This window comes from Penicillium hordei (genome assembly GCF_028827395.1).
Source record: "Penicillium hordei strain IBT 12815 chromosome Unknown utg000005l_segment0_segment0, whole genome shotgun sequence".
Lineage (NCBI taxonomy): Eukaryota > Fungi > Ascomycota > Eurotiomycetes > Eurotiales > Aspergillaceae > Penicillium > Penicillium hordei.
Window position 1 is genome coordinate 3,243,099 of NW_026623146.1, and position 14,222 is coordinate 3,257,320.

Here is a 14,222-nt window from a genome sequence, read left to right on the forward strand (position 1 = left end):
CGATAGGGGTTAAAGGGATAAGGGTTCTCCTCCTACAAAAGGTTAAGCTAAAAAGTATCCTAGTATATTCCGCTAAACGTTCGCCGCTACTAGGCTATCTAAAAGCTTAGAGTATTATCTATATTGTTCTATTACTAATTAATTTACTCTATTAACCTAATTTAGACTAGTAGTACTCTAAACGCTATAAAGCGATAGGCTAATTATATTATAGTCGCTTTTAGCTAAACTAATATCTAAATCGTCCTTCGTAGCTAAAATAAGGATATATAATAGAAAGCTAGTATACAAACAATTTATAGTATAAACCCGCTATTTTAATAATCTATACGGACTATAATAACTAACTATTTATTCACTTTTATATAGTATACCTAGTACTTAATATTATATAATATTTCCGGTATATTATCTAGTTTCTACTATATATTCGGACTTAGTATTCGATAATATATATAGATTAAGTTATTGCCTAATACCTAAAAAGAAAAAGGGAATTAAGAAAGTAGGCTTATACGTATATTAGTAGATTAGCGAGTAAAGGTCTACGATTTTAAGCTCTTTTAGATAGATTAAAACCGGATTATTAAAAGATATATTCTACTAGTGAAAAATAAAATCTTTTATAAAAATAGATTAAATTACCGAGCTCTATCTATAGAAGTATAGAAATAGTTATAGTAACGCCCTCCCTTAAATCTAGAAATATAGGTATAGCGGATCCTTAAGCCTTCCGTAAAATTCTATATACCTATACCTCGCGGGAAACTTCTTTCTATAGGCCTAAGGTAGTACCTTCGTACGAGTAAGTTTGAACTAGGTACTATATAAGCTATAACCGCTAAGAGGAATATAACGATCGATATTTTCGTTTAGTTAGCTTTTAAATATAAGGATAAAATTTTCTACTAAAATAGGATACTAAGTCGGATAAATCCTATTAGAAAGCGCCGATAATATAGTAGCTAACGATCTAGTTATTTATATATATATATATATATATAAAAAGATATTATAGGACTAGGTTTAAGTAAGACCGGTAGAGGCACTTTTTATTATATAAATATCCGCTTTATTTCCTTTTAATTCTACCGCTTTCTAGCGGTTATAATACCTATTTAGATTATAAAAAGTATAGTTTTATTCTAATAATAGAAAATTGGTTAGATTAATTAACCCTTTTATACTATTATTCTCGGAGATAAAATACCTAGTACTTATCGCCTAAGAGGTACGAATTAGGCAAAAACCCTACTTTATTAGGCTTAAAAAATCTAACGTTATATTCCGTACCCCGCGATAACTTTTTACTAAGATCCGATTTCCCTACGAAAGCGAACCTTTAATACTAAAGGTAAGTTTAGTAGTAAAATTTATACGCTTATATACTTATCTAGCTTATTTCTAGTAGATGATTTTTTATTATTTATATTAGATCGTCTACCCTATCCTTACGTATCCTATAAGACCTAATTAGCCTCCTATACGGTATAACTTAATTAAATATAGATAAGTTAGCTATCTTTTTTAAAAGTACTAGCTAGAAAAAGGATAAAGACAACCTAAATATCTATTTTTATAATAATAATAGCCTAAAGCCGCTATTAGTAAAGGCTTCTAGTAAGTTACCTAATTATCTTTAATAGTACGGGTTTTAAGTATAGAAGGTATTAGAGGAAACTAAGTTTATAGAGAAGGAGGGAATTAGAAAGTAAGGGTATATTATACTAGTAACGATTATCTTAGGCTACCCTCGGTTACTATCTAAGCCTTCCTAGCCTCTACTTATTCCTAATACCCTAGTAGTTTTTTAACGCGAACCTATCCTCCTACTAGCTTTATATTTTATTCTCGCTCTTCTACCGACTTCTATATAATATAATATACGGAATTATAAATTTTATACTCTTAGCTAAGGGTCCGGTTAACTAAAGATATTAAGATAGGTTATAAGGAAATATTAGAGGGTAATTTATAGGAGTAACGGTTCCTTATTAGTATAGAAATAGCTAAGGGTAATCTATAGGTATCGAGGTAGATATTACTATAAAAGCTTAAGGAAAGTCTACCGGTATAATTATTACTATTTAGTTACTCGTAGCGCTTATTAGGTCGGAATATTACTTATTAAAAATAAGAGGTTATTCTTAACCCGAGGGCTAAGAATAGTGACTTATAACTTAATTATTTTACGCTATATTAAATTAGGTACTGTTTTCTACTACTATATTTCTAAAATAGGGTATACGTATTTTATATAATCTAGATTCCGTTATTATAAATATAAGTTTAAGCCTATAGGTAGGATATTATAATATCGTAAGGTCCGGCCGATTTTACGATAATATTTATATAAGCGAAGGCTTATAATATAACTCCTTTATATCTTATACTATTTTAGAAGTCGATTAACTACTATAAATAGCGTTATATAGTGATTCTACGGTCGGAGCAACTTATATAATAACTAGTGCTCTAGATTGAAAAGACGGTATCGCTAAATTAATATAAGAAAAAGCCTCTACCCTTATACTAGGTATATAGGTACTAGGCCGACGAGACTAAGGAATATCCGGCTATAGCTAACTAGATCTAGTTATATTAGACTATCGGTTTTTATCTACTATATAGGTATTTGCCTCTAATAGTTAACTTTCTATTACTCGATCTAGTAAGGCTTTAATCGGCCTTAGGACCTTTATAGTCTCGTCCTCTACTAAGGTATAAAGACTATATATCTTAGCTTCTTCTAGTAATCCTTTCTACCTTAGATAATTTAATATAATAAGTCGTCTAGGCCTATTCGCTAATTTAGGAAGCTCTTTAGTCTAGCTATAATATTATTAGTAAAGCTACTTCTCTCTCCCTTAGGTTATTACTTATATCGACTTACTACCTTCTTCTAGAAGGAGATATAACGCCCCTAGCCCTCCGAGGTTATTAGCTAGTAGACTATATCGCTCTCCTAGGCTAACCTAATATCGTACGCGGCGTTTAATATCGGAAAGTAAGTCTCTATAGCCCGAACCTCCTATAAGATAGGCTATAAATATCGAAGTATTATCGTATTAGTACTAGGTACCTAGTTATACAGTATTCTTTAAGCGGAAGAACGCTATATAATAAATCCGGAGGCGGATTTTTCCTAGCTACTATTAATTTTCGTATAAGACGAGTAGTTTATAGAAATCGGCGAGCGGATATATTTATAATAAATTTAGGATATAGCTAAGGAAAGGCCTAATTTAATAAGTGCTTAAAGAACCTCTACTACTCTCCTCGCTACTTACTAGTAAGTATAAAGGGAAAAGCGATTTACGCTTATCCTATAGGTCTTAGACGATTTATAGAGGTTAGAGTTATTATAAGGAATATACAATAGCCTTCTTAATAGCGGACTAATAAGAAGTATATCGGATACGCTAGGGAATATACTTATATATACTTTTTAATACTTTGATATTTTCCTACTTAGATAAGGATTAAAGCTTTAGATAAATTATCGAAGGAGGCTTATAGTATTATTCTAGAACTTAGACTTATCTAGTCGATACCTTCCCTCTTCTATAGCTTTATTATAAATAGAAAGAAGACTATTTACTAATATTCTACTTTCTACGATATCTATAGTAGTTACTAAAAACCTAAGTAAATAGTCGGACGATATAGGAATTAGTAGGTATATATAGGGTAGTAAAAGAATAAGATTACTAGTAGCTAATCGACCGATCTTATAATCGTACTTTTGCTAGTAGGATACTAATCTTATATTAGCGGTAGGGTACTATATATATAAGCTTTACCCGATTCTAAATAGGTTTTCTATATAGAAAACCTATTTAGAATCGGGTTAAGCCCCCTACTCCGTCTTTTTTTATTACTAGCCTACCGTAGTCCTTTAATAGCCGCTACGGGTATATCTAGGTATTTTAAATTACTTATATAATACTTATAATATACTACTCTTAATATATAGCTTAAAATAAATAAAGTAGTATATCGAGAATAAAACCGCTTAGCGCTTATTACGACGGCTTTAGTATCTTATCCCCGAAAACTAATTTTAACTAAAGGTATATAACCTAAATAACTATACCTATATTTTAGGGTATATATAAAAAGAGAAAATTATACCCTTAGCTAAATTTCTAGATTTACCTATTACTAAGACTCTAAAATAGAGAATATAATATATTTAAAATTTCGCTATTTACTTTTAAACTATATATCCCGCCTCTTCTCCCTACTAGGCAACTAGCGCGCGATAGTCTTATTTAGGGGCCTAGACCCTAATAAAAGTAGTATATATAAATCTACGAAAGGCGCTAAGCCTTTAATAGTAAATAAAAAGCCTACCTTTTCTACCCCTTCGGACTTAGGTCGTTTTACTAAAGACTTAGTACCTATTCGCTTATATATAAGATACCCTTTCCCCTATATTAATACCGAGTTCTAACTAAATAAGACTGTACGAGTTTAGTTTTCTCTTAATAGTCTTAAACCTATAGAAGATATTAAAAAGAGGGGCCTTAAAGATATAGTTATTAATACTATTACTTTTTAAGAGCTTAACACTTAGTATTAAGCCTATAGTAACTATAGAACTACGAAGGAAGTATTCCTAGTAGATCTTACGGTACTTAAGACTAGTATTATACGCGTTATAGGGAAGTATAGGATTATAAAATTCGTTCCTCTAAGTAGCGAGGATCCGATTATTTTATAATAACCGGTAGAAGATCTTAACTTAAAGAAAGCTCTTAGCTACTAATACCTATACTCTAAATACTTATAGGAGTACGTAAAAAGGTAGCGCCTTACTAAATATTTAGGTATTAAGATAGATAAAGTTTAGATAGACTAGTATAATAACTATCTTAGAGAAATTAGTAACCGCCTTAGAAAGCTCGGTTACTATTAATTAAAGTAAATATAATATAACTTATAGTTTACTCTTATATTAATTATAGGAAAAGCCTTAATCTAGAATAAATAAAAAGTTAAAGTTCGAATAGACCGTTTTATATATAATACTTCGGTATCGATCTTAAAGTATTCCCTATACTTAACTATTATAAGGTAGTCTTAAGAAAGTAACTAAGCCCTCTGATATTTTAGAAGATAAAGTATTAAAATTCTAAGTTATTAGTACTAGTATTAGAATAGTACTATAACTAAGATATTATAAAATATCCCTTACATAGACGCGTAAGTTATTCTCGAGAGAAAAGCCTTTATCGAGATATAGTTCCCGGGATCTTCTACTTCTTAAAGCCGTATAGATATCTAGTAGTATCCTAGTATCTAGGCTAGGGTTTTCCGAATTAGTCTATTCCTAGACTAATAAAGATTTAATTCTTAAAGAGAGTATTACTTTTAAAGCAATTTCTACTAGCTTATATAGGAATTAGACGGGAATCGGGGAAGGCTTCTAAAGTAAGTATATTATCGCTATAAGCGGGAGGCGAGGGTACTTACTATAGCTAGATCTTTATTTCGATAATAAGGTACGATAAATAGCGCTTTAGAAAGTAGAAATAGGTACCTTAATAACCTAATAGACTTAAACTAAAAAATATAGCTAATACTTAAAGCCTTCTATCTCTATTAATATTTTTACTATATATTATTCTATACTACTCGAAGCTAGCTATCTAACTAGCCTTATATACTACCTTTCTTTTATACCGCTCCGGTCTCTTCTTCCGAAGTAGATATAATCCCTCTAGTTTCTATTAGGAGAGGGAGAACGCCTAGATTAAACTGTCCCTAATATTTTTAGCCTTTATACGGGAACTAAACTAGCGGTATATAAGCTTTAAAATTCGGAAGTTGTATATAACGTTATAAAGCCTCTACTAGTTTATATTTTAGATTAAATAGAGAGACTACTATAGATATATACTCTACTAAAATATTATCTTTATGAGTTTTCTAATAAAGTACGAGCTTTTCTATATGATTTTCTTATACTTAATTACTAGTAAACTAACCCTAAGCTATCTCTATAGACTATGAAACTATTGAGCTTCCTAATATTAAGTCTATTAATAGTAAGATTATTTACATAGAAGAGGAATACCTATCCCTTAAATAGTTAACTATACGTTTAAAAAATAAAAGACTAGCTATAATTATATTGTTAAATATTAGTTAGGGATCGGGTCTTTAGTAAGTACTCTTCTTTATTCTTAGGCTTATCGTAGTAATCTAATTTTCGATAGCTAGGGCCTCTAGATATTAACCGATAGGCTAGTGTTAAAATGATTCCGGTACTTTCGCGGTATAATCATAGGTTATATAGCTAACGCTTATAGCTAAATTTATAAATTCTAATATAAATTTATAATAAAATGTTTTAAGATATTCTATCTATTACCCTTTGAATTAGATGCCTATTCTTCGAGTTTGAGTATATATAGGATAGAATAGAAACCTATAGCTCTATTATTAGCGTTTCTATAAATTCTTCTACCCTTATAAAGGACTTTAATAAAGTGATTTTCCTAATATAATAAAATATACTTAGTAGGTTATTGACCCTTTAATAGTCCCTAATCTCTTTTAGTTACTACTATTCTAAGGTAGAGAAAGAAGTAGTAGCTAGCTAATAATATAAGGGCGGAGTATAGGAATATAATTGGCTTAATATTACTCTTTTAACCTAAAATAATAAAGCCTTTAGTTACTAGCTAAATACTATATATAAAAAAATCTAATTATCGTAAATTAAATATTCTTATTAATCCTTTCGGTTTAGAGGCTATTTATTTTAGTAAGATCGATACCGGTAGGCGATTAGTAAAGTAATTAAATAATAGCCTTATATTTTACTTTATTCCTAGCCCCTACGAAATCTACTATTTCGTAGGGGCTTTTAAGCTTTATATAGTATCCTAGGAAGCTATATATATTAGCTTATAGAATTAAAACTATTTTTATAACGTAATAGCTCGTTAAAGCTATTATAGAATATTAAATATTTCTAGGATATAAATAGGGTAAGTACCTATTTAAGTATATAAAGATAAAGACCTCTTCTAGTAATCTCCGAAAGAAAAGTAAGTATTAGATTAATAAAAATAGAGTTTCCTCTTTATAGTACGCTCTTTAAACTACTATAGTATTATTATAAAGCTAACCTAAGGATCCTTAGATCCTAATACTAATATATCCTTACGAAAATTTAGATAAATAGGGCCGTATATTTATAACGTTTTATATAGTTAGAAAGAGTATATCTATTAGGCGAGGCTATATTAGCTAATAACTTATAGATTTTATTATTAAGCTCAATATAACGAAGGGCGCTTAGTATAAGCCTATCGACGATAAGTTATAGTATTAGTATACCGGAAGAGGTAGTACTACTACGAATTTTATACTTAATCGGATATATAAAGTCCTTCTAAACTCTAAGAGCTATAACTATATTTAGGATCTATTTAAACAATCTAATTTTTTAATTTCCTAGAAGTTAGAGATAGAAGAAATATACTTAAAGAAGCTAGGTCTCTATCTAGTCCCTAGTAGTAAGAAGCGTATTATAACTTTATTAAATTAGAGCTAGAGGCTAATATATAATAGACTTAATAATAATACGTATAGATAGATAGGCCTCTATAGAAGGTTATTCTTATAAACTTATTTCGAAGGAATTATATAGCGGTTGTTAACGCCTCTTTACGCCTAGCCGGGAATAACTTAGTTTTACTAAGATATACGCGGGTCTATAGATTCTCGGTAAATAACCGATATCTATATTCTAAGGAATATCTATTATTATAAGGAGCTAGCTTTAAAATCTAGAGTTTTTTATTACTAAGGAGGGGGTATTAACTAAGCTTATCTTACTACTAGGGTAGCGTATTAAAACCTAGGGTATTACTAATCTTATAAAAACGCGGGTTGTCTAAGGCGAATATTATATAACTTAGCTTTTACGGAATAGAGACTATTAGGATACTAAGTACGAAATATCGAGTTCTCTATAATTTTAGTAGTAACTAAGGGGAACCCTATAGGAACTTTTTAATACTTTATATTAAAGGACGTTATTTTATCGCCCCTCTATTTTCTTTAGCTATACGGAGAAAGCTTAATACTTTATTTTTAGAGAGTATTAGAGCGGTAAATTACCTTTAGTAAGGACTATTATAGAGAAATTCGCTTTCCTATTTTAGGGGAACCTTTATAAACTAAAGTAGCTTTCTATCTTTTATCCGTTAATTGTCTTACGTAACTAATAGAAATTATTATTACTCTATTTAGCTATAGAGTTATATCTCTTAAGAGAGCCGATCTTAGAATATCTTATAGATTAGATTATATATCCTAGCTATATATCTATATATAAAGCTATATTAGGCTACCTTTCTATCTAAATACGCTTATTTTTATTATAGTTAAGTAATCTTATTCGCGTACTTTTATAAACGTAGTAGTATCTATACTTACCTCTATTAAATATAGTACGAGAGCTAGCTATATACCCTATTATATAAGTATACCTTAAGCCCTTAAATAGTATTTAGAAAGCTATAGCTATATACTTAAATAATAAGTCGATAGTAAAACGGTAGTCCTAGCTAATACTACTCCGAAAAACTATATAGATATTTACCTACCGGGATATTTCGGTTACTAAATAGGCGTAGTAGTAATTAAACTACCTTTTCCTAATTTAGTATAAGTCTTAAGTATCTTATATACCCGGGTAAATTAGTAGCGTCGCCCTTAGAACTATTTATCTATAGTATAAATATATAATACCCTTTCGTTCCTATCTCTCTAAAGAACGCTATTGCTTCTATTTACTTTACTCCGACCCTCCTTTTAGAGGAACTTCCTATAATACTTTTACTAACTAATAATATATTTAAAGGATATATATTTTACCGAGTAGACTCTTTTCTTTATAGTAAACTAGACTAGCGTTTTATAGAGAGGATTCTACTATAGATTAAATAGTAAAAACTTAGCGAGATAGTCTATAACTAGGTAGCTCTCTATTCTCCTACGAAATAATAATAAGTTTTAAATAGCGACCGGCTTCGCTATATTAACTAACTTATTATAGACTAGCGTAAGGATTATCCGGGACTTAATTAGATAGTAGTATACCTTAAAGAGAGCGTATATACTTATAGAAGACGAGAGGTAATAGTACCTAACTACTAGTAATAATATAATATAGTCTTTATAGTAGTTATCCTCTTAGTAAGACCGAAGTAAGAGGGAAAATATATCTAAGGGTATCTAGGAGACTTAGTAGATATCGTACGTATTAGTAATAATAGCGGATATAGTATTAGCTATTCTAACGCTTCTAGCGTTATTAGTAAATTTAGCGGAACGTAAGATACCTACTACGTTTTAATATAGCTTAGAGACCTTAAATCGGAAAGATCTAACCTAGGCGAGTTCTCTTTAACCGAGAGGTAAGTAGGCTAGCTACTCGATAACCTACGGTTTTATTCCGCCTACCTAGCTAGGCTAATAGTATAAGTCTTATATAGGTATTCTAACTATAGACTCTAGTAATAAAAATACTATTAATAATAAGCGATCTTAGAATTCTACGGCTAGATTACTACCTCCTAAGAGGATTTGCTAAAGCGCTAGTCCTCGTTAGAGTAATAAGCGAGACTAAGGGGGAGACCGATTTAAACGACGACCTCCTATTTATTTATAAGCTCCGGTAGGATACTATAGTATTCGCTTAAAAGGATATAGTAGATTTGTTTAGGCTTCGCTAGAGGGCTAGTTCTCTTTTATACTTTCTTTTCTTAGAAGAATATATAGATATTATAAAGTTATTCGCTATAAATAGTAGGTTTATAGGAATTAGAATATATATAAGATTATTCCGGCTCCCTATAAAAGAAGAATTAGTAAATTAGGATTTTTGTTAGGAAATAAAGCGCGTAAAGACGAACGAGTTAAAGTCTAGGGACTATTAGCTTATTCTAATAACCTTTAGAGGCTATTATATAGTAATTAGTAAATCAAAAGACTCGGATAGTAAGCTCTATAATATATTACTATCTAGCTATTTCTCTTAAGGTAATATAGGTATAGTAGAAAAGTGAGTATTAAAGGTTTATTTACGCGTATATAGGTAGGAAATTCTTTAGACGTTATTATATATAATTAAATTACTAATCTAATAATTAAGTATATATTTTATATTATATATATATAAAGATATTTAGATCCCCTATCTCTAGCTAATATAGCTATCGTTTTACTACTCGTAATCGCTATAACGTCGGTTAATATTTTAATATAGAGCGGTAAAAACCGATAATTAATACTCGGCTAAGTTCTTTATTCTAAAGAATATTACTACGCCGTAAATCTTCGTAAATAATTCCTAAGGTTTTAATTTCTTTATTTAACCTACGAATTTCCTAGCGGAGCCGAGGCGCTAGCTCTATCGATACTATACCCTACCTAGTCTATAAGTATAATATAATCTAAAGATATAGACGTTAACTTTTAACTAACGCAGTAGTCTATAGCTAGGGGCTATTACGTATAGATACTAATTGAGCTAGATAGGATCTTTTTTCTACTTTTCCCCGCTCTAATATAATAACTATACCGTATATTACTAGAGGTTAGTTTAAGAGCTCGAGGGCGTTTAAACTATTTTACTTCCTCTAGGTTAATAATAAACAAACGGCTACTTAGGTTATCTTATAGTATATTACGCTACTTACGATCGCCGTAGATAACTCTATACGACCGGAGTATAGATAGAGCTTTATTACGCTTCTAGTAAAAGAATCTAGAATTCTTATTATTAATAATATACTAAAGCCGTATTCTAGACTAGCTTAGTATTATTATCTACGCTATTAATTTACTATAGTACTAATACGCGAGTTATAGCTAAAAGGATCTAAGAAAGACGGGGATCTGATTTCCTTATAAGCTCCTAAGGTAACGATAATTATTCGCCTCGGCTTAAAGGCGATACTACTTCTCTACTATAGTAGATTTAATAATCATAGTATATCCGTATAATAGAAGGGTAGCTTTAACGAGGTAACCTATCCGACTATAGATATAAAGTTATTTAAACCTATAGTTTCGGTTTCGGGTAAGTTAATAGTAAAGCTAGCGTATAAACTCTTACGGTCCTATAGAGTATCTCTACCTACCGTAGAGTTTTTAGTTAGAGTATTCTTTATCTAGAAGTTCTCGGTTAATTATACCGCGGATATAGGCAATTATATAATATAGTCGTATAGATTACCCGTCTTTTCGAGAGGTCTATTTATTATCTCGACCGGCTTATATACTTTCGCTTTCCTTAGTCGACTAGCGGTTATTACCTCGGCCGCGGCTCGACCTACTATAAGCCGCTATTATAATAGATAGCGAATACGATTCTTTATTACTACCGCTACCTTCGGTCGATAAATACTTCGGAGTAGATATACCTAGTTTATAGCGAGTACAGGATCGTATATTATATATCTTCGGCTTTAGTTTTTAGTATAAGGGTCGATAATTAGAGGCTCGCGGGTCTTTATAGAGAGTCTCGGGGATTTTTCTTAATATATCTAGGTATTCGACCTCCTAGGTCTTTAGCTTATCGTATACTATATTATACTATTCTTAAGATAGAGCTTCGGCGGCTAGCGCTTAAAGGGTAAATATAAGTACCTAACCGATAGCGGTCCGGTAGAGGCGCTATTTATCGTCTATCTATACGTCCTAATTCGGGATATATATAAAATATTAAATAACTATAGGATTATTATTCGGGATATAGAGAAAAATAAAAGCCTCCCCTATATAAATATAGCCGTATTAAACCCTACTATCGATTATATATAAGAATATCTAAGTAACTATAGCGGCGACTAGGTAGGTAGTATAAAACTTAAATATATCGCCTTCCTTATTAATAATATCGCGAGCTAGATCTATCGTATATAGACCCGCTATTAATTTAGGGATTATTACCTTATATAGCGCTTTAAACTCTACTATATATACTAGTATTTGCCGTTTATCGGCTATAAGGTATATATAGAACTAGTCGGCGCGCCGATTACATCTTTATATAGTTCTATCCTTTTTCTATCTCTACGCCGCTCCTCTCCCTCTTCCTCTACCTCTTTTTTATATAGTATTCGCTAGTTATTAGGGTATCTACGTTTCCTAAAGATTTATTTACTCTAAGCTATTCTCTAGTAAAGTTTCTAATAGGTTCGCCTAGTCGTAGAAGGTAACTTAGCCTTAGATTCTAAACTTATATCGAAGGGGTTTATTATCTCGTAAAGCCTTAATAATATTTTCGATAAAGTTATCTACTATATCTCGCTTAAAATTCCGAAGAGACGCTTCCGAATAGATCGGCTTATTCTAGATATTAGTAACGATATAGTCGATTTAGGTATTAGATAGGAATAGTAGGCGCGAGATAAAGGTACCCGTATAGTCGAATTTCTTCTAGACTTACTCTTAGAGTTAAGGGAAGTTAAGCTAAGGGACTATACGCTTAGGGTAAAGTCGGTTTACTAGGTCGGTCGCGTCGCCCTAGGTTATAAGGGTCGTATCCGTCTTAACTCGGATCGCTTAAGATAAAGAGTTATAATAGCGATCGAGAAGGCGAAATAGTGTATTAGGCTGTACTTACCGCTCTACCTCTTCTCGCGCCTTCCTCTCTTCTTCTTTACGACGCTCTGCTTCTTCTCGCGTCTTTCTTTCTTCTTCTCGCGCCTTTCTTTCTTCTTCTCGCGCTTATCTCTCCTCCTTAAGCTAACGTCGTAGCTCGGCGATTGTTTCTTCTATCGCTTATTAAAATCAGTATTTAGCAAGTAATCGAAAGATATAAATCGACGTTAATATAGAAGGGGTTCGCTATCTAGCGTAGGGTGTAAGGGCGGAATACGTCTAGATATTTATTAAGCAGCTTAGTTACCCCCCCTTAGCGAGTTTAATCATACCTTAGGCATTATAGGCATCAACATACTACCGAAAAGGGTAGGTTTAATAACTAATTGCTACCAAACTTAAATAGTAAGTATTAAAATCTCGTTTTTTATAATTATATAAGAGGATTTAACCATTAGACCAAAAGATCATAACAGCGAGCCGTTCTAGGGCAGTCGCTAGTTCGCTTAAGCCGCAATCGCTTTAGTTCCTATATCTAGCGGGAAATCTTATAGTCTTTCGGTATAGCAACAACTTCTAAGATTTATTTAATCGAGCTATAAAAAATAAGCAAAGAGTAGGAATAGGATTATATTAGAATATATACTTTAGCGGCTAATAACCTATTATTAACTAACAAACCACTAGGACCCTTAAGTATTTACGTAGGTAATATTATACTAGAATAACTTAGCAGAAGAGGGAACTATAGAGTTCGCGAATAGGTTAGAAAGTTAGTATACGATTTATAGGGTTAGCCTTCTATTCGTTTAGGCTCACTAGAGCCTCCTTAGTAACCGCTTTAGTACTAAAAGGTCGCTATACCTTAAGCGTAATAAATTCTATAGCGGGGGATTCCTCCTACTTTTAGATATCTTAATATAAGAACTTACCCGAAAACTTACCTATTATTAGCAAATAGACTACGGCCTTATTAAGGGCGGGATAAGGCTTTATAGTAGGAGGGTTCCTATATAGGGCGTAGGCAATTATAGTATCTAGCGGGAAATAGGAATTGTTTCTATATATCTATTAGTTAAGGGGAATAGTACTATACTAAAAGAATTCTTATATTTTTTTGCCTACTTCTTTGCTATACCGAATAAGAAAGCTAGGGCCGAAGTAGTATATATACTACTACTAATATTCACTAATTTTCTTTTTATTATAGAAAGATTTGTGGAGTTTTCTTTTCTCGACTAGTATTAGGCCTCTTAAGTTATAAAGCGTACTAATAATATTTCTTTTTAGAGTAGTCTCTACTATACCCCGTTAACGTTTATACTCGATTTCTCTAATAAAAAAAAGAAACAGAGAATATCGAGTAACGTATAGCTTTATATCATATATATCATTCTTATTATATAGGCGTATTAAATAGGTTATAAGACTAGTACAATTAGGCTTTCGATTAGTATTCGAGGAACTTAAGTTATTCTAGGAAGGGCCGCTCTAGAAACCAGAGACCTTCTAGGTATAGGAGTAGTTTTCTAAAAAGGCAGCGAGGTTATACGAATAAAGGCGTTCGCCGGTACGCTAGACTTCCGCTA

General features: G+C 31.5%; 1 protein-coding gene across 1 annotated transcript; it reads right to left on the minus strand.

Annotated features, from left to right (window-relative positions):
* Window positions 1-3,289: 3,289 nt before the first annotated feature.
* N7537_010128 (uncharacterized protein) lies at window positions 3,290-3,748 on the minus strand (the record flags this gene model as incomplete). Its single annotated transcript, XM_056901182.1, has 2 exons — window positions 3,290-3,422; window positions 3,555-3,748. Coding segments are annotated over 2 exons (327 nt in total), but the record flags the coding sequence as incomplete, so codon positions are not given.
* Between the last annotated feature and the right edge of the window lie 10,474 nt (window positions 3,749-14,222).